A 19,031-nucleotide genomic window follows, 5' to 3' on the forward strand; every position below is an offset into this window, starting at 1 on the left:
TGCTGGAGCCTATCCCAGCTGTCATTGGGCGGAAGGCAGGATACACCCTGGACAGGTCACCAGTCCATCACAGGGCAGGCAGACAGACAGACATACACACACACACACTCACACCTAGGGGCAATTTCAGTATGTGCAGTTGGCCTGACTGCATGTTTTTGGACTGTGGGAGGAAACCCACACAGACACGGGGAGAACAGGCAAACTCCACACAGAAATGACCCTGGTCACCTGGCCGTGCTGTGAGGCGACAGCGCTACCCACCGCGCAACCGTGCCGCCCCCTTGCATGTTAGATCCAGCTTGGAACTAAACTCTAAAGGCAAGTATATCTCCAGGGGAAGGGTTGGTGACAAGAGAGGTTTGGTATAGAAAGGAACCCACATGATCCAGCTAATGTGAATGGGCACAAGCTCAGCTTTAGAGACTCATACAAAATGGATCTCTTAGCATGCAAATCACAGAATGGAATTCCAGAGTGATTTTGAAGGCACAACAATCTCTTACAATGAATTTGTAATTTCTAGTGAAAACTGTGGATCACTACACCATAATGAGTCTCTCGTTACTAAGCGATAAAGGAAGGAAGGTTAGCTGATGTTTATGGTTGCCACTGAGCTACTGAAAACAACACTAATATCAGCTCTCTGCTGAAGCATTGCTTTAAAAACAGCTGCTCTGTACAGTTAAAAACAAAGACCCTAACATGATTACTGGCTGCTGCTCATTGTATAGCAAAAAACACGGAATGATAACTGCTGTTGTACTACAGTAAGCCAGGAATAAATGTGTAGTCTAGTCAAGATTTTCCTTAGCCACTTGTACTTCCAGAACTTTATAACAATGGCCATAGCTACAAATAAGAAGCCAACTTTAGCCTTGCTTACGTAATTATTGTTAGTCTGTTTATGTGACTGGGGAGTTGTGAGGGTTAAATTGGTGAAAATACCATGTCCAGAGATAAAGGTCCATGAAAGACTACATTTACCACATCTTCAGGAAACAAGAGAAAATGCTATTCAACAATTGTGTATATAACACGTTTTCTAAAGAGAATGACAGAAGATGTATGATGGAAATCACAAAGTGGTCTGTAATGCATTGTGGAAGGAAACACTTCACGTTCAGATCTCAGTTCAGCTCCCTGATGTTCATGTTTCATTGTTTATCAAGACTATGTCTGGTAAAGATCGTTCCTAAGTCACCTTTTCAGCAGCTATATTTCATAAAAAGGTCAGAAGGTCAGAGCTTAAGCGAAGTGCTTCCAGTTCTCCTCTCATGTTTTTTATGGCCAAGTGTTTAATTATTTATTTATTTATTTATTTTGTTAGTTATTTATTGTATATACAAGGTAATACCTAATGCATTAAAAATGGATTGATCTCCCCCAAAAAAACACAAACATACAATCAAAACCATAACAGATATAAATCTGACTGCACAAACTGCATCATGGAGTGCGAGGCAGTATGGAGGACTGCAAGAAAGCAGAGGAACTACCAGTTGAGCATACGTGCAATAGCTCTCTGGGAATACCTGCAGGACTGGAGACTGTTAATGGATATAGTGGTAAATGACAGGTCAAGGTAATAACATGAAAGCAAGCTAAGACAAATGACTCTAAACTGAGAACATATCAGACAGACAAAGTGATGTGTATGACTTCTCTTTATTTGGTTGTTTCTCATGTCCACTTTTGTATTGTGAAATGCTGCACCACAATGAGGAAACAGTAACTGTTCTCATGACTCAGAGTCCGCAATGTCACTGTATGCAGTTTCTGATTCTGAAAAAGCTGCTGATCTCTAAAAGACAGAAGAGTTCCAGTCTAGCTGATTTAAAAACAGCTCCTGTGAGCTGCACGGACATTAGAGTGGGTTAGACTCCAGTGAAGAGCTGCTGAGAGAGCTGTGTACTCAGTGTGGTATACAGGGCTAGTGTAGTGCTGGGTGTGGAGCTGTCAGTGTGCTGTGAACTCAGTGTTGTTTTACTAGTGAGGATGTTGCTGACTTTCTATCTTCTCTTCATTGGGCTTCGTGTCTCTGAAGGTGAGTGATGTTTTTACTGTCACTGATGTCAATCGAATCTGAATTTATGTGCCAGACAAAAATTACATTTAACATAAGTTGCATTTTTGACTAGACATGTAAGATACTCAAACACAGCATTATATATATATATATATATATATATATATATATATATATATGTATGTTTCTGTGAAAAAAAATCTTTAATATGGTAGTACAGTAGAAGGCAAAAATATTCTTTACTTTTAATGTAAGTCAATATGATTTTTTCCCATGTTATTATTGACCACTTCTGCTTCTTTCAGTCAGTTAATTCTGAAATATATTAAGAACAGCAACAACATTCATATGAAACCTTTTGTGTAACAATGAAAGTTTTCTTTAGTTACAAGTAAGTACATCTGATCTTACTGATGTGTGTTTCTGCAGGCTGCACTCTGCTGAACAGTGAACGACTACTGGATATCACTGCATATACAGGAGGGTCAGTACTGCTGCCCTGCTACTGCACTGACCTACACACCACACCTGAGGGATTCAGCTGGAAGAAAGACCACAGATACACACACACACGGGACAAGATATCCAGTGAGAGTGGTCAGTACAGAAACAGAGTTCAGCTGTTTAATGGTCACTCTCCAGGAAATCTCTCTCTACTCATATCACACCTGACTGGAGAGGATGGAGGATATTACTGGTGTGCTGTTAAAGATGCACATTTAGTCATCAGACTCACTTTACAAGGTAAAACACTGTCTAAGTTTACATTCTTATGTCTTATGGCTCTCATGTCTATATATATATATATATGTCTGCCTTTCTTGCTCTTTATTTCCTTTATCATCTTTGCATGATCTTCATCCTGTCATGACTGTGTGCACTTGTTTATTGTTAAACATTTAGTTCATCTTTTATGTATTTATATATTTTATCAGTCTTATGTTGAAAGTTCACATCTCTGTTTCGTGTTCTTGTGTGTGTTCATGTGTATTTTTTCCCATTTTTTAAACATGCAAATCAACTAAACACATAGTAAACAAAGAATATATCCCTCATCTCAATGCGTCCCACAAACGCATCATACACATGAACACATTTTCAGTAATACTGAGTGCTGTATTTGCAGATAATTATTCAAAGTCAAAACCATGTCATCAATCATATTGGTATTAATAAATGTAGAAAATTATATAATATAATTGGGATGATAAACTCAAAAGTCCTTCTTGTAACATTTTCCAGGCATATTAGCATATTATTAATTTTACTAATAGTAGTGTAGTGTAGTAATGTAGTAAACATACATTTACAAACATGTGAGGAGTGTGTGTGTGTGTGTGTATGTGGGGGGGGTGATTCTGATGTGCCCATTAATTGGAACCAAGGCTGAAACTATTACATTCTTCCTAAACATATAGATCACTTTGTTTCTTCTTTATACCGTTTCTAAAACAATAATACAGAACATAACTTATTTAGTCTCAAAGCTAAATTTAATTTAATCTAACTGATGCTTTTTTAGGTAAGTGTTAAAACCTCTCTCTGCTGTTTAGCTGTTTTGTCTGTTAGTCACATTGAATTGATGTCTAAGGATTATTTTATGTATATTTTATTTAACCCTGTTCTGGTTAAAAGGTATTCATGTTACTGTGTATCTACAGTGAGCTGTTTGCTGTTGCTCTGTTTCTGCACTGATGGTTAAATTCTTCTCTCTCTACAGAGGGTCCCCCTAAATCTACAACACCTACTGCAGTGGTCAATGTACACACTTCTTCAACGACACAACCGTATCAAAAGCCTGATGGTAAGCACAGCACACAGACTGCAGCTGAACTTAAGATGTTGCTGCTTTTTGTATTTTTGGAAAATTTTTCAGTTTCTGCACATTTTAAGGCAAAGTTACTGCTTATTTGGGAATTTAAAATATTGAGGAATTAAACATGAAATGAAAAATTCCGGTTGGATGTGGAGAAAAAAGACGGGTGTGAAGAGCTGAGTGACTTTGGCCAAATCATATATTCTTTCCATATGTTAAACTAAAATGTGCAGAAGATGTCATATTTAAGATTGTTCTGTGACTTATTTTCACTTTGTCACGTCTCATTTTCACATGTCTTTTGGTCAGGGGTTTTCAAACTGCACATGATTGTATGTCTTGTTAGCTCTGTTTATTATCTCATGTTTCTCCATGAGATTTCATGTATTTATTTGTTTATCACTGTTGTGATGAATGTTCTGTCTCAAACTTTCCCTCTTTTTTGTGTGTGTGTGCACATTAATGTACTTTCTGCTAAACATCCAAGTCTGTCTCTTTTCTCAATACAGTTAAAGTCAAACTACAAAATCCATTAAACACATAATAAGTACAGTGAATCAAAGTATTATGACCACATGATGAACTGAATAATGTTGATTATCTCATAGCAGTGATGTGTGTCAAGGTCTAGAACATATTAGATGCTGAGCAAATGATCAGTTCTCATGGTCGATTTGTTGCCATGAACCGGCAACAGGTGGGTGTGCAGCCATGGTTTAGTGATGTGCAAGGGTGACAAACACTATCCTGTCTGCACCCTGCTGTATATAGTGCTACATAACCGTTGACTGGTCAGAGACCCCATGCTAACTTCTGTCCACCACTGAAACTGCCTACAATAAAAATTTAAACTGGACTTTGAAGCAATAGAAGAAGGTCACCTGTTTCAATGACTCTCATGTTGTTTTACATCACATGGATGACTGGGTTTATTATGTTTGCTTCAATATTCATACTATCATCTCAAAACTAAAATTTAACCTGATCCAGCTGGAAATCTGTAAGATATTTATTATACGTGTCTCTGCTGTTTAGCTTTAATCACCTTCTATTGTCACACGGAATTAATGTCTATAGATTAACATTGATATTCGAGTGACTGTTTACTGTTTGTTGTTCTGTTCCTGCACTGACTATTAAACTCTTCTCTCTCTACAGAGGGTCCACCTAAACCTACAACATCTACTGCAGTGGTCAATGTGCACACCAGTCCAACCACTTCACGCACACATTCATCCCAAGGGACTAATAGTAAGTACAGCACACTGACTGCAGCTGAAAGCTAAATGTTACAGCTTTGTCATGTTTATGTGGTGATTGTTTATGTTCTCTGAATGTTGTTCAAAATAATCACAACCTTTCTAAATGTTCAGTTGTGTTGCACAGTTAAAAATGTGATTTTTTTGTGTGATACTGCTGTATCAAGCATATATTCTACAACTACTCTCTCTCTCTCTCTCTCTCTCTCACACACACACACACACACACACACATATTTACACATATTCAAACTTACTAATTTCTTTCTAGACACAGGTGATTCCATGCATTTCTTTATCTTGATTCCTGTACTTATTCTTCTGTTGGGACTTGGAGGAGCCATCTACTGCAGATACAGAGGTACACACACACGCACACACACACACACACACACACACACACACACACACACACACTAGTACACACTATTTTGAGATATGTTCAATATCTGTGTCTCACTCTGTCTGGGTTCATTTTGCAGGATGGAGTCGAGAGCAAACAAGGACAAACACAGAGCAGAAAAAACAGGTGAGTTCATACATCCCAACATGTCTCATCACATCTCTTCCTATCCCATCATATTCCATCATATCTCATCACATTCAGTCATATACTATCATATCCCATCACATCTAATCATATTCAATCATGTCCCATCATAACCCATCATATCTTGTCACATTACATGTGCCATTATATCCCTAAATGTTATCATATTCCACTGACAAATATCATTTTAAATTAGCTCTACAATGTTCTATTCACTGTCCACATATTTCTTTCACCTGCATTTCCGTCAGTTAGGAAGATATGTACTCAATCCCAATATTACACTGAGATGCCACTTTAATAGGACTGTGTTATACATTCTGGTCATAACTTCTACAAGATGTTAAAAACTCACTTGCACCTTTTGGTGACAATTCAAGCTTTGTGACATGATGCATTCATTTGCTGAAGTGCATGAAGCAACAGGAAACTGGGTTTGTTTGATTATAAAACTTATTCAGTTTCTAAGTGGTTCATTTTTAATGGTCCTGTGCCCACCTTGTTGTTATTTGCTTTACATCATTTCCTGCTAACATGGGCTTTGAATGTTAGAACTCATTCGAGACAAACTCTGTTAAGTTCTTAGTGTTCTCCTATAACCTCTCTGATCCTCAAGCTGTTTTTGTCCATATCATCACTGATCAATGAATGTACAGTGTGAGTGAATGTGAGTGAGTTTACCCAGTTAACTCCTACTGAGGAAGAAGCTGCTCCTGGTAGTTTAAGTCAAACTCTGAAGTGGTTTTAAAGGGTCAGTGTTGTGTATTAATTAACATTTGTGATTCCTCTACAGGATGAAGTGGTGTACTGTAATGTAGTTACACCCACAACAACAACCACAGTCACTGACATTGAAGAAAAAGCAGAATACGCCACCATCAGAGTAAACTAGCAACACCTCTAACCGAAATAAAAAAAAATGTATTTTTTTTTCGTGATTTTTCCTTTTCTTAGTTTTACTCATATATATGTATAAATAAAGCTGCAGCTAAACATTCATTGACTTGTCATTTTTCATCAATTTGTTTTTTGAATGAGCTACATCACAAGCAAAATGCAGCTTAATGAAAGCAAGTTATTATACCAATACATTTTTATCTCAAACCTGAACATCTTCTTTTCTGTCATGTTGGTCAGACAGCTGTAAACAAAATCCTCTGTTCTGATTGGTCCTCTATCTGAAGGAATTTTGAGCCTTTAGCTTTCACCAGCAGTCTCTCTTCCTGTATTTTTGCTTATGCTCATAGCCATAGCTCAGCACAGCATATCGTAGCCTAGCCTCTGTTACTTTGTAGGCTGTTGTTTTTCTTCATGTTATGCATTTTTCTTGATACCTTGTTCATTTTCTCCCTTAAAACTTCTGACCTAATGTCCATCATTGGTCCGATCTGGTTTAGTACAATGTTCAGTTCAACCTGGTGAAGTAAAATGCATAAATGTAGACTCATTACATTTTATGGCTAGCTAAAAATAGGCAAAAAGGAATGGTAGGTCAACTAAAGCAGTTGTTCCTAACCTTGTCCTGGATTCTTAATCCAGTAACTTGCAGTGGTCCAGTGCTTGGAGTATTACTGAAGGACTTTAACCTCCTGGTTCTCCAACTCACACATACGTACAACCAATTTTGCTCTAATAACAAATTGGTTTTATTTTCTTTAGTAGTTCAAGGACTTAGGCAGAGTTCTCTCTTTAGAAAATGAGAATAAATGGAACATTACGGGAGGAAAAGGAAAAATTAACAAACACAACAAAGCTAACTGAGTTTTAGGGAAATTTAACTCACCTCACAAACACAAATAGATTTTCTAATGTAACTTAACTAAAGCAAACCAGGAGTAAACAAAGGTAACAAAAATAACCCTATAAAGATTATATATAAGAGCTATGTCTCTGAGCAGCCACATTAGCTCAGTGTTTACAGTATACTTCTATAAAAGTGCTACAACATAGGCTCCCTTTATGAAAATCTCATCCCAAGCAACAAAGCACCTATAAGCCATACACTATTACTGAAGCTTTTACACAGACTGCAGCTCTATAGCAGAAGCTCATTCAAATGACTTGTCAGGGAACCGGGAATGCAACGGAAGCCACGGCAGAAGAAAAGCACCGCACTTCCTCCTGGACATCTCCATTTTATAGGCGGCTCCCCCTGGTGGTGGCTTTGTGCATCTCCCCTCTGTTCTGTCAATACAGAAGAAGACACACTCCAAAAACATGACCCACAGGGTCATAACACAATGTAAAAATAGAAAAACTCTTTCTGTCGCTAAATAGATTCCTTTTCAGAAAGGTTCTGCATAGAACCATACACAACACATTCTTCATCAATCTGAAGAACGATTTCACCATGCAAAGAACCCTTTTAGCAAGTAAATGGTTCTTTAAAATTTCTTGGTCCAAAATACATAATTTTAAATATCCCTATTGGTTCGATGTTGATTATTCAACACTGACCATAAATCAATGTTTTTGGCCATAATTCAACACGGAATCAATGAGAACATTAAAACAACTAAATTTAACCCTTGTGTGGTGTTCATGTTTTGGTTACTCAGCCAATGTTTGTGAGCAATAAAGACAGCATATATGGTTGATATTTATCATTTACCTCTGCTAGATCATACTTATAAATAATAGTGCTATCTGTTTTTTTTGTTTTTTTTGTAATAAAATATAAAAAACATGAAAAATCAACATCAACATATGGGTGGAAAAACAGGTTTATTTTGAACAAATGTAAATGAAACAATGTTAAGAAATTGAAAACATTTACTGTATATTCTTATATTCTTACATTCTTACCTTTTAAAACTTAGAGGCAGTAAAGACCAACATTTTTCCTTGAAGTTTTATGACTTTTCTGAAAAGGACCCAAAACTGACAAAAACAAATAAAAAAAATCCACAGTATTTATTTATTTATTTTTTTTTAAGTTCTACACATTTTTATATGTAGGTTCACCAAAGTGGAACTGAAAATGAATGCAAAAATCACTCCTAGAACTCAACAGTTAATGAGTTTATCATATTTATTCATGCTTTACAGAGTAGCGAAAGCTGTGCTTTTGATCATTTACATCACTCATTTAGTCAAGTGAGCCGGGGTGCATGCTAGGCTAAAGGCTGACTCCACATGCAAAAATGCAGTGCTAGTCTTTAGTCCCTGCTCACCGCTGGTGAAGTTTGTGATTGTCAGAGCCAGGCCTTTTTATTTGCCAAGAGAGCTGACTACAGTGTACATATCAGCAGTGTACATAGCTCCCAAGGCTTATGCTAACGCCACACTGAACGAGCTGTACAGCGCTATCAATGATCTCCAAAACACACACCCAGACGGACTGAATATTGTCACTGGAGATTTCAACCATGCTTGTCTGAAGTAAGTGCTCCCTAAATTCCACCAATATGTGGACTTTGCAACCCGGGGTGCTAACGTGCTGGATCTTGTTTACACAAACATCCCCGGCGCGAGCCCCACCCCTACTACGGCTACTCAGATCACATCTCTGTGATGCTCACTCCAGCATAGAGACCACTCATCAGACATGCCAAACTGGACCAGAAGCAAGTGAGAACCTGGCCGCCAGGAGCTATCTCTGCTCTTCAGGACTGTTTGGAGCACACTGATTGGGGCATGTTCAGAGATGTAGCAACCTGGAGGATTACACAGAATCAGTGACTGGCTACATCAGCGAGTGCATTGATGATGTTACTGTCTCCAAACTCATCACAACTCACCCCAACCAGAAGCCATGGATGACTGCAGAGGTGCACATGCTGCTGAGAACCCACGATAAGGCCTTCAAGTCAGGGGATAAGGCAGGCCTCAGAACAGCAAGAGCCAAGATTTCCCAAGCCATCAGAGGGGCAGATCGCGTCTACACAAAGAAAATCCATTAACATTTTCAAGACACTGCTGGCACATGGCGCATGTGGCAGGGTATCCAGGCCATCACCAACTACACCACACCTCCTCCAAATGAACAGATACTTTGTCTGTCCACTGCTGATGTGCGGAGAACTCTACACGGAGTCAACTCAAGAAAAGCCCCAGGATCAGACAGCTGTTTTCTCACGGACATATTGAACATCTCTCTGAGTGCTGCAGTCATTCCAATGTGTTCCAAAGTCCACCACCATCATCCCTGTACCAAAGAAGTCTCCAGTGTCCTGCCTCAATGACTACCATCTTGTTGCACTCACTCCAATCATCATGAAGTGCTTCAAAAGGCTTGTCATGAGGCACATCAAAGACTAGCTCCCCCCTTCACTGGACCCACTGCAATTTTCATATCGCCCCAACTGCTCAACAGACGATGCCATCTCCACCACACTCCACCTGGCTCTCACCCACCTGGACAATAGAGACACCTATGTCAGAATGCTGTTCATAGACTTTAGTTCAGCATTCAACACCATCAGCCCTCAGCACCTGATTGGAAAGCTGAGCCTGCTGGGCCTGAACTCCTCCCTCTGTAACTGTTTCCTGGATTTCCTGACTGAGAGACCGCAATTAGTCAGGATTGGCAACAACATCTCCAGCACCACCATACTGAGCACCGGCACCCCCCAGGGCTGTGTGCTTAGTCCACTGCTGTTCACTCTGCTGACTCACGACTGTACTGCAAAGTACAGCTCAAACCACATCATCAAGTTTGCTGATGACACGACTGTGGTGGGTCTGATCAGCAAGAATAATGAGTCAGCGTACAGAAAGGAGGTGCAGCGGCTAACGGACTGGTGCAGGACCAACAGTCTCTGTCTGAATGTGGAGAAAACTAAGGAGATGGTTGTTGACTTCCGAAGAGTGTGAGGTGACCACCCCCCACTAAACATTAATGGCTTTGCTGCGGAAATTGTCAGGAGCACCAAGTTTCTCAGTGTTCACATCACAGAGAACCTCACCTGGTCCTTCAACACCAACTCCATTTCCAAGAGAGCCCAGCAGCGCCTCTACTTCCTGTGGAGCCTGAAGAAAGCTCATCTCCCCCCTCCCATCCTCACCATGTTCTACAGGGGGACTGTGGAGAGCATTTTGAGCAGCTGGATCATCGCCTGGTTTGGAAATTGAACCGCCTCTGACTGCAAGACCCTACAGCGAATAGTGAGGACAGCTGAGAAGATGATCGGAGTCTCTCTCCCCTCCATCATGGACATTTACACCACATGCTGCATCTGCAAGGCCACCAGCATTGTGCACGACCCCATCCATCCCTCACATGGACTTTTTTCACTGCTGCGCTCACGTGTGTCATGATCGGACTGCATATATCCATATCATAGCATGTTAAATATGTGCACCTTATCTTCACTACCTCATGTTCAGAAATGAGTGCTGTGTCAGCGCTGCACTGTCCTGTCTGTTTACTGTGTCTATTGTCTGTTTTATTTATCGTACTTGTTTCTAGTTTAATGTTTTGCTCACTTATGGCTGCACATTTGCACTTTGTGTGTACTGTCTATTTTGTTCCATGTTGCACCATGTTGGTCCTGGAGGAACGTAATTTCACTCTACTGTGTACTTGTACACAGATGGAATGACAACAAAGCTGTCCATAGCTACAAATAAGAAGCCAGCTTTAGCCTCGCTTATGTAGTTACTGTTGGTTTGTTTATGTGATTGGAGATTACTGATGATCATTCATTTCAATTTAATCCATTTACTGATTCATGCATTTTACCACTAATTAGTAAATGAAACAGTTAACTCCTATAGCCAAATAGGGGGGAATGAGACGTCAGGGATCCATTTCAATCAAAGTCAAAATTAATTCTTAATAAAAGACAAAGGTCTGAAAACTGGTGAAATTGGTGAAAATACCATGTCCAGAGATAAAGGCCCATGAAAGACTACATTTACCACATCTTCAGAGAAAAGGCTATTTATCTGTTTGTAACAATTTTGTACATAGCAAGTTTTTTTAGAGATAATGACAGATGATGTATAATGGAAATCACAGAGTGGTCTATAATGCATTTTGGAAGGAAACCCTTCAAGTTCACATCTCAGTTCAGCTCCTTGATGTTCATGTTTTATTATTTATCAAGATATGTCTGGTAAAAACCACTCCTAGGTCACCTCTTCAGCAGCTATTTTTCATAAAGAAAGGTCAGAAGGTCAGAGTTAAAGGAAAGTGCTTCCAGTTCTCCTCTCATGTTTTGGCCAAATAATTAAAAGGAAAGAACCCTAGATACTAAGTTGCTGAGGTTTTTTACATTAGCACCGTCATTCACATTAGCATTTAACACCGTCGACAGGGGCGAATTTATGAACTACCATGGACTGGAATGATCAAAAAACACAAGCATACTATTAAAACCAGAGCAGATATAAATCTGACTGCACAAACTGCATCATGGTGTGCCAGGCAGTATGGAGGACTGCAAGAAAGCAGAGGAACTACCAGTGGAGCATACGTGTAACAGCTCTCTGAGAATACCAGCAGGACTCTAGACTGTTAATGGATATAGTGGTATATGACAGTTCAAGGTATATAATGTGAAAGCAACCTAAGACATAAAATAAAAGCTAAAGACAGTCGGCTCTATATTGAGATCATATCAGAAAGACAAAGTGGTGCGTGTGACTTCTCTTTATTTGGTTGGTTCCCACTTTTGTGTTGTGAAATGCTTCACCACAAAGAGGAAACAGTAAGTGTTCTCACGACTCCACAATGTCATTGTACATAGTTTCTGATTCTGAAGAAGCTGCTGATACAATCTCTAAAAGAAAGAAGATTTCCGGTCTAGCTGATTTAAACACAGCTCCTGTGAGCTGCACGGACATTAGAGTGGGTTAGACTCCAGTGAAGAGCTGCTGAGAGAGCTGTGTACTCAGTGTGGTATACAGGGCTAGTGTAGTGCTGGGTGTGGAGCTGTCAGTGTGCTGTGAACTCAGTGTTGTTTTACTAGTGAGAATGTTGCTGACTTTTTATCTTCTCTTCATTGGGCTTCATGTCTCTGAAGGTGAGTGATGTTTTTACTGTTACTGATGTCAATCAAATCTAAATTTATGTGTCAGACAAAAATTACATTTAGCATAAGTTGCATTTTTGACACTAGACATGTAATATACTCAAAACAGCATTATGTTTACATATATGTTCATGTATGTTGCTGTGAATAAATCTTTAAAATGGTAACTTTACAGAAGAAGGCAAAAAATATTCTTTACTTTTAATGTAAGGATAATGAGAATTGTTCCATGTCATTATTGACCATTTCTGTTGGTCTATTCATTCTGAAATGTTTCAAATATATAAAGGACAGCAACAACATGTGTATGTAATTTAGTTATAAGTAAGATTTGTTTTTTGATTTTCATTAAAATGTGTGGGTAAAATAAAAGTGTTAAAAAAGACTATATAATCTATTCTTACTGATGTGTGTTTTTACAGGCTGCACTCTGGTGAACAGAGAGAAACTACTGAGTATCACAGCTCATACAGGAGGGTCAGTACTGCTGGCCTGCTACTGCACTGACCTACACACCACACCTGAGGAATTCAGCTGGAAGAAAGACAACGCATACACACAAACACGAGAAGAGATATCCAGTGAGAGTGGTCAGTACAGAAACAGAGTTCAGCTGGGTAATGGTCACTCTCCAGGAAATCTCTCTCTACTCATATCACACCTGACTAAAGAGGATGGAGGAGATTATGAGTGCTCTGTTAAAGGTGCACATTTAGTCATCAGACTGACTGTAAAAGGTAAAACACTGTCTCAGTTTTTATTCTTATTACATTTCAAATCTGATGATCCTGCTGCATTTTTTAATCATAGACATTGCTTCTTCTTTTGTTCCCTTTTTCATATCTTATACTAATGGTCAAATCTCATTCTCTGCTTTTTTTGTTTTGCCATCCGGTGTTGACCAGAGGAGGACGAGTTCCCCTTTTCATTCTTCGTTCCTCACTTTGTTTCATCCTCTTGCTCTTAAGGAGTTTTTCCCTTGCCACTGTCACCACCGGCTTGCTCTTGGGGGCTCTGGCCTGGATTTTTCTGTAAATCTGCTTTGTCACGATGTCTGTTGTAAAAAACTATATATAAATAAACCTGAATTAACTAAAATCAAGAAAACATTATTTTACCAGGGCTACTTAATTTTTTTGTGTATGTCTTTCTTGCTCTTTATTGCCTTTATTATCTCTGCAAGAGCCTCACCCTGTCATTACTGTATGTACTTTAGTCCATCTTTTATTTATTTATGTATTTTATCAGTCTTATGTTGAAAGTTTATGCTTGTGTTTTTGTGTGTCCATGTGTATTGGGAAACATACATAAAAAAAATACATAAAAAGGTTCATGTTCAGCTGTATTGTCCTGTAGTCACATTGAATTAATGTCTATGGATTATTATATGTACATTTTAATGAAGGCTTTTAAAAAAGGTGTTAATGTTACTGTGTATCTACAGTTAGCTGTTTGCTGCTGTTCTGTTCCTGCACTGACTATCAAACTCTTCTCTCTCTACAGAGGGTCCACCTAAAACTACAACATCTGCTGCAAGGGTCAGTGTACCCACCAATCCAACCACTTCAACCACACATTTATCTCAAGCATCTAATAGTAAGTACAGACTGCAGCTGAAAGCAGAATGTTACAGCTTTGTCTTTTTTTTTGTGTGTGTGTTTGAGTATTCAGTTGTGTTGCATTGCACAGTAAAAAAAAAAAAAATCATTGCGTGATACTGGTGTACTCCATTTTTGACGTTTTTCAGTTTTTGACATAACTTGAAAGCAACTGTTACTTACCTGTTACTCTTTACATTGTGTGTAAATTTCATGATGAACAGGCCAAAAGAAATGACACAAAATGACTTCTTTCCAAGTCTGGTTCCACTGTCTTACATTAAAAGTAAAGTAGGAAATATGAGGTTTTCTTCCAACAACAGAAATATATTCTGGTACTCTATCTTCCTCTCTCTCTCACACACACACACATACACATATGTACAAATATGCTAACTTTAGCAGTGTAATTTCTTTCTTTACACAGATTATTCCATTTATTTCTTCATTTGTATTCCTGTTCTTCTTCTCCTGCTAGGACTTGGAGGAGTCATCTACTGGAGATACAGAGGTACAGAAAGAGAGAGAGAGAAAGAGAGACTAGTACACACTCTTTTGAGATATGTGCAAAATCTGTATCTCACTCTGTCTGGGTTCATTCTGTAGGACAGAGTCGAGGGCAGACAGAGAGCCAAGAGCTAGGAAAGATGAAGACAGAGCACAAAACACAGGCGAGTTCTTACATCCCAACATGTCTCATCACATTTCGTCCGATACCATCACATTTCTTCCGATACCATCACATTCCATCCTATCCCATCTTATCTAATCATATCTAGTCATGTTCCCATCTTTCCTAAGAGAAATTGGAACTATATCTTCCTAACCCGTGGAAACGCAGCTGAAAGAGAAATTTTAAAAAGAACACTAGTGCCAATATCAAAATAGCACTTGTCAGTGGAATATGATATGTTTAGGGGTATAACGGCATACGATGTAAGCACTACAGTGTTCTTTTTAAAATTTCTCTTTCAGCTGCATTTCCGTGAGTTCGGAAGATATGCACTCAGTTCCAACATTAGATATTACATACATTCTGGTCACGGATTCTACAAGATGCTGGTAAAATCACTTGCATGTTCCTGGAAGACTTTGGTGACAGTTCATGCTTTGTGACATGGTGCATTAATATACTAAAGTGCATGATACAAAAGTAACTTGGATGCCAGTTTGGGCTTGGATAGTTAAAGCCCATTTGAGACAAACCCTGTTGAGTTCTCAACATTTTCCTTTGACCCCTCTGATCCTCAAGCTGTTTGTGTCCGCATGCTCACTAATCGATGAAGGTACAGTGTGAGTGAGTGTGAGTGAGTTTACCTGATAAACTGGCACTCAGTGCATATCTGTATGTCCTATTCCTACTGAGGAAGAAGCTGCTCCTTGTAGTTTAAGTCAAACTCTGAAGGGTTTTAAAGGGTCAGTGTTGTGTGTTAATTAACATTTGTGCTCTTCTACAGGATGAAGTGATGTACTCTACTATAGTCCACAGTAACACAACTGCAACAACTACAGTTTCTGATGTCGAAGAAAAGGCAGAATATGCCATCATCAGATTAAACCAGTAACACCACTCACCGCATCAAAATGTTTTTTTCTTTTCAAATTCACAAATACATCAATATTTTAATAAATAAAGCTACAGCTAAACATTCATTGACTTGTCATTTTTAATCAACTTGTTTTTTTTGAATGAGCTAATTTGCAGATCTACTGTGGCACAATATACATCACAATCAAAATGCAGCACAATGAAAAGCAGTTATCAAATTAATGCATTTTATCTCAAACCTGAACATCTTTTTTTCTGTCATGTTGATCAGACATCTGTAAAACTCTATTCAGATTAGTGAAGTAAAATGTTCAGTTCAGCCTGGTGAAGTATAATGCATAAACGTAGACTCATTAAGTTTTATGGCCTAGTTATCTAAAAATTGGGAAAACTGGTAGGTGATAGTTCTTCCTTAGCTTGTCCTGGATTCTGAATATAGAAACTTGTAGTGGTACAGTGCTTACAGTCTTACCCAAGGACTTTATTCCTACATTACTGTTGTTAGAATGAAAATTGAGTCCACAATTTTTATATGCCGAGTGATTGCATTGCTCATTGCGCCATCCTTTACAGTCTCCCCCCCCTCTTCTACAAGGCTATAAGACCTAGTCGGGCTGCAACCTAGAAAAAAGAGAGAAAAATAACAAACAAAACAAAGCTAACTTTGATTTAGGGAAATTTAACTCACCTCACAAACAAAAGAAAAGCAAATACAATTTCTAACTTCCTAGCTAAAGCAAACCAGGAGAAAACAAAGGCAACAAAAATAACCCTCTCTCTCCAATAAGAGAGATAATATACAAGAGCTATGTCTCAGAACAGCCACATTAGCTCAGTGTTTACAGTATACTTCTATAAAAGTGCTACAATATAGGCTCTCTTTATGAAAATCTCATCCTAAACAATAAAGCACCTATAAGCTATACATTAACACTCAAGCCCTTACACAGGCACAGCTCTATAGCAGGAGCTCATTCAAATGACTTGTCAGTTAACCAGAAACCGGAAACACAACGGAAGCCACAGCAGAAGCAAAGCACCACACTTCCTCCTGTATGTCTCCCTTTTGTAAGCGACTCCCCCTGGTGGTGGCTTAGTGCATCTCTCCTCTGTTTTGTAATCAGTATAGAAGTCACACAGCAATCTGAAGAATAATTTCACTGTGCAAAGAAGCCTTTTAGCACGCAAGTGGTTTTTGTAAATTTCGTTAACTTTCTTCAATATCTCTCTCTCTCTCTCTCTCTCTCTCTCTATATATATATATATATATATATATATATATATATATTTTATTTATAAATAACAGAAACACCAAATAAAATAGTCGTACTCACAAGCATCTACCATACAGATGCACTTTTCTGTAGGTTTAGCATTGTAGACTGTAGTCCATCTGTTGCTGCACAATCACTGACACTGACAGCTGCTGTTAACAACTGGGCACTATACTGGGCATGATATACATCTTAGTGCGAATGATACCATTACCATGAAATACACAAAAGAAATGATCCACATGTCGGCTGAGATAAAATGACTTTCTCTTGTGGCTTAGGGGTTTCTTTGGCTGGCTGCTTAAGTGACATCACCCTCACAGTTATGAGGCTAACTGGGAGCTTCCTATATGGCTAAGAACTCTTATAAGGCTACAACGCTTTCTGGGCTGGATGCATGAGCTACATGACACCACAGCAAAAAGCTGCTAGTGCTAAGCTACACCCCAACTATGAGACTGCATGGGACAGCATCAAGAGCTATGATACAATGCAGCTACAAGGCTTCTCAGGCCAGCCACTGCAGGTGATGCTGAGCTGGACAGCCACATTACCTGGTGGACAGTCTGTTTAGTGTGAGGTGGATGATATGTTTTGGTGGGGATTATATGGAAAGCATATAATGCTTAAAAAGTTAACTTACTTTATTGTTTCTTACTTTATTGTTTCCCTGTGTTGTGCCTTCCTGAAAGCACTTTGTTATTTTGAGTATACTACTGCGTTCTGTATATTTGATTGCCTTAACTGAAATGAAATAAACAGATACATTTAAAAGTCATGAAATTATGAGCGAAATCAAAATTTTAGTCTAATTTGATTTAATTAGCACATTTACATCTAGGGGTAGGGTGTCCCGATTTGTGTTGAAAGAGAGGGGAAGGATGAAGTGTCAGTAGGATCGCTGTGTCAGTAAAATATCTTCGGGACTTGTGTAACAGCACGAAAGCCCTGTTTCGCAACGACTGAGTGCTGGCGTTCAGACTGCAGGTCACCTAGCAACGATGCGTTATTCGCATTCATAAGCGCTGCAGTTGGTTTACTTGCAAGCTAAATCTGCAACAAGAGACTGTCAAACACTAAAAAGTTGCAAAGATGAAGTCGCTTCTCTTTCAAATTTTCCCGTTCCACCTTAAATCGTGCCACATTTACACTCGGCGCCTCAGTCAGAATTGCAAGGTGGAACAGAAACATTCGAACAAGAAGATGAAGCGACTTCAAGAAGTGACTTCAGCCTTGTAAAACAAATGAACTTTGAGAGACATTTTACGAGAAACTGATCTACTTTAGAGGAAAAGTTTTCTCGCGGAGATGGGAGGAAAGCGGCTACAGCTAAAGCTTAAAGCAGAGCAAAGTAAGTCAGTGTTTTCATTTATATTTTTAACATAACTTATAGCAGGACATTAACACATACTGAGACATACTGGACATTAAATGTTGTGGCTGCCAAGGTGGTTTGATTTTTGCTCTTCTTATCATTTGTGTTGTCACTTCTGATCTAACCTGGCTTTTAATGCAGAGGGAGCCTGTCGGATTTCTCACTCATCCATGTGCCGCCACAGACTGTCCAGCCGCTGCACTTCCAGCTTCCGCCTTTTGCATTCCGTCAACATTATGTTATAAATTAAATATTTAGAAAATTGATTTTTGACATTTGTGAATCAATTCAGAATCATTCACGTCCGCATCGCGATGCATCTAAGAATCTATTTTTCCCACACCCGTACTACCACTTGTAACTCAACTCCAAGGGGCAAGATGAGGGGTAGGGGTAAAAATAAGAAATGGGTTTGGGCTCTTGTCATTACCCAGATTCAGGTTTTTGCAGGAGCAGACGTATTTATTTTATTAAAATCTTCTATTACCTCATGGAGTTTCCAAGGCATTTGAATGAAAATCAATCCCACAATGTCACATATTCTTCTCTATACTTTTTTTGAATACACATGTAGACAGACAAAGAAAAGGAGAGACAGTGAGAA

The 19,031-nt window shown here is 38.8% G+C and overlaps 2 protein-coding genes across 2 annotated transcripts; both read left to right on the top strand.

Moving 5' to 3' along the window:
- The first annotated feature begins 1,825 nt into the window (after window positions 1–1,825).
- On the top strand, window positions 1,826–9,556 carry LOC118801015 (CMRF35-like molecule 8). Its single transcript, XM_036561191.1, has 8 exons — window positions 1,826–2,047; window positions 2,459–2,773; window positions 3,750–3,833; window positions 5,004–5,096; window positions 5,376–5,465; window positions 5,587–5,633; window positions 6,448–6,537; window positions 9,299–9,556. Exons 1-8 carry the CDS (start codon window positions 1,999–2,001, stop codon window positions 9,554–9,556), a joined length of 1,026 nt encoding a protein of 341 aa, XP_036417084.1. The 5' UTR covers window positions 1,826–1,998.
- Window positions 9,557–12,403: 2,847 nt separating this feature from the next.
- LOC118801014 lies at window positions 12,404–15,794 on the top strand. The gene is made up of 6 exons (XM_036561189.1): window positions 12,404–12,622; window positions 13,054–13,368; window positions 14,135–14,227; window positions 14,708–14,740; window positions 14,836–14,900; window positions 15,687–15,794. Exons 1-6 carry the CDS (start codon window positions 12,574–12,576, stop codon window positions 15,792–15,794), a joined length of 663 nt encoding a protein of 220 aa, XP_036417082.1. The 5' UTR covers window positions 12,404–12,573.
- The last annotated feature ends 3,237 nt before the right edge of the window (window positions 15,795–19,031 follow it).

Source organism: Colossoma macropomum, unplaced genomic scaffold, assembly GCF_904425465.1.
Source record: "Colossoma macropomum unplaced genomic scaffold, Colossoma_macropomum, whole genome shotgun sequence".
Classification (NCBI taxonomy): Eukaryota; Metazoa; Chordata; class Actinopteri; order Characiformes; family Serrasalmidae; genus Colossoma; species Colossoma macropomum.

Coding starts and splice junctions, on each gene's coding strand:
- LOC118801015 (XM_036561191.1), top strand. CDS start 1,999: ATGTTGCTGACTTTCTATCTTCTCTTCATTGGGCTTCGTGTCTCTGAA. Junction 5,466..5,586: donor CATCTACTGCAGATACAGAG/GTACACACACAC, acceptor TTCATTTTGCAG/GATGGAGTCGAGAGCAAACA. Junction 5,634..6,447: donor ACACAGAGCAGAAAAAACAG/GTGAGTTCATAC, acceptor ATTCCTCTACAG/GATGAAGTGGTGTACTGTAA.
- LOC118801014 (XM_036561189.1), top strand. CDS start 12,574: ATGTTGCTGACTTTTTATCTTCTCTTCATTGGGCTTCATGTCTCTGAA. Junction 14,228..14,707: donor TTTATCTCAAGCATCTAATA/GTAAGTACAGAC, acceptor TTCTCCTGCTAG/GACTTGGAGGAGTCATCTAC. Junction 14,901..15,686: donor AGACAGAGCACAAAACACAG/GCGAGTTCTTAC, acceptor GCTCTTCTACAG/GATGAAGTGATGTACTCTAC.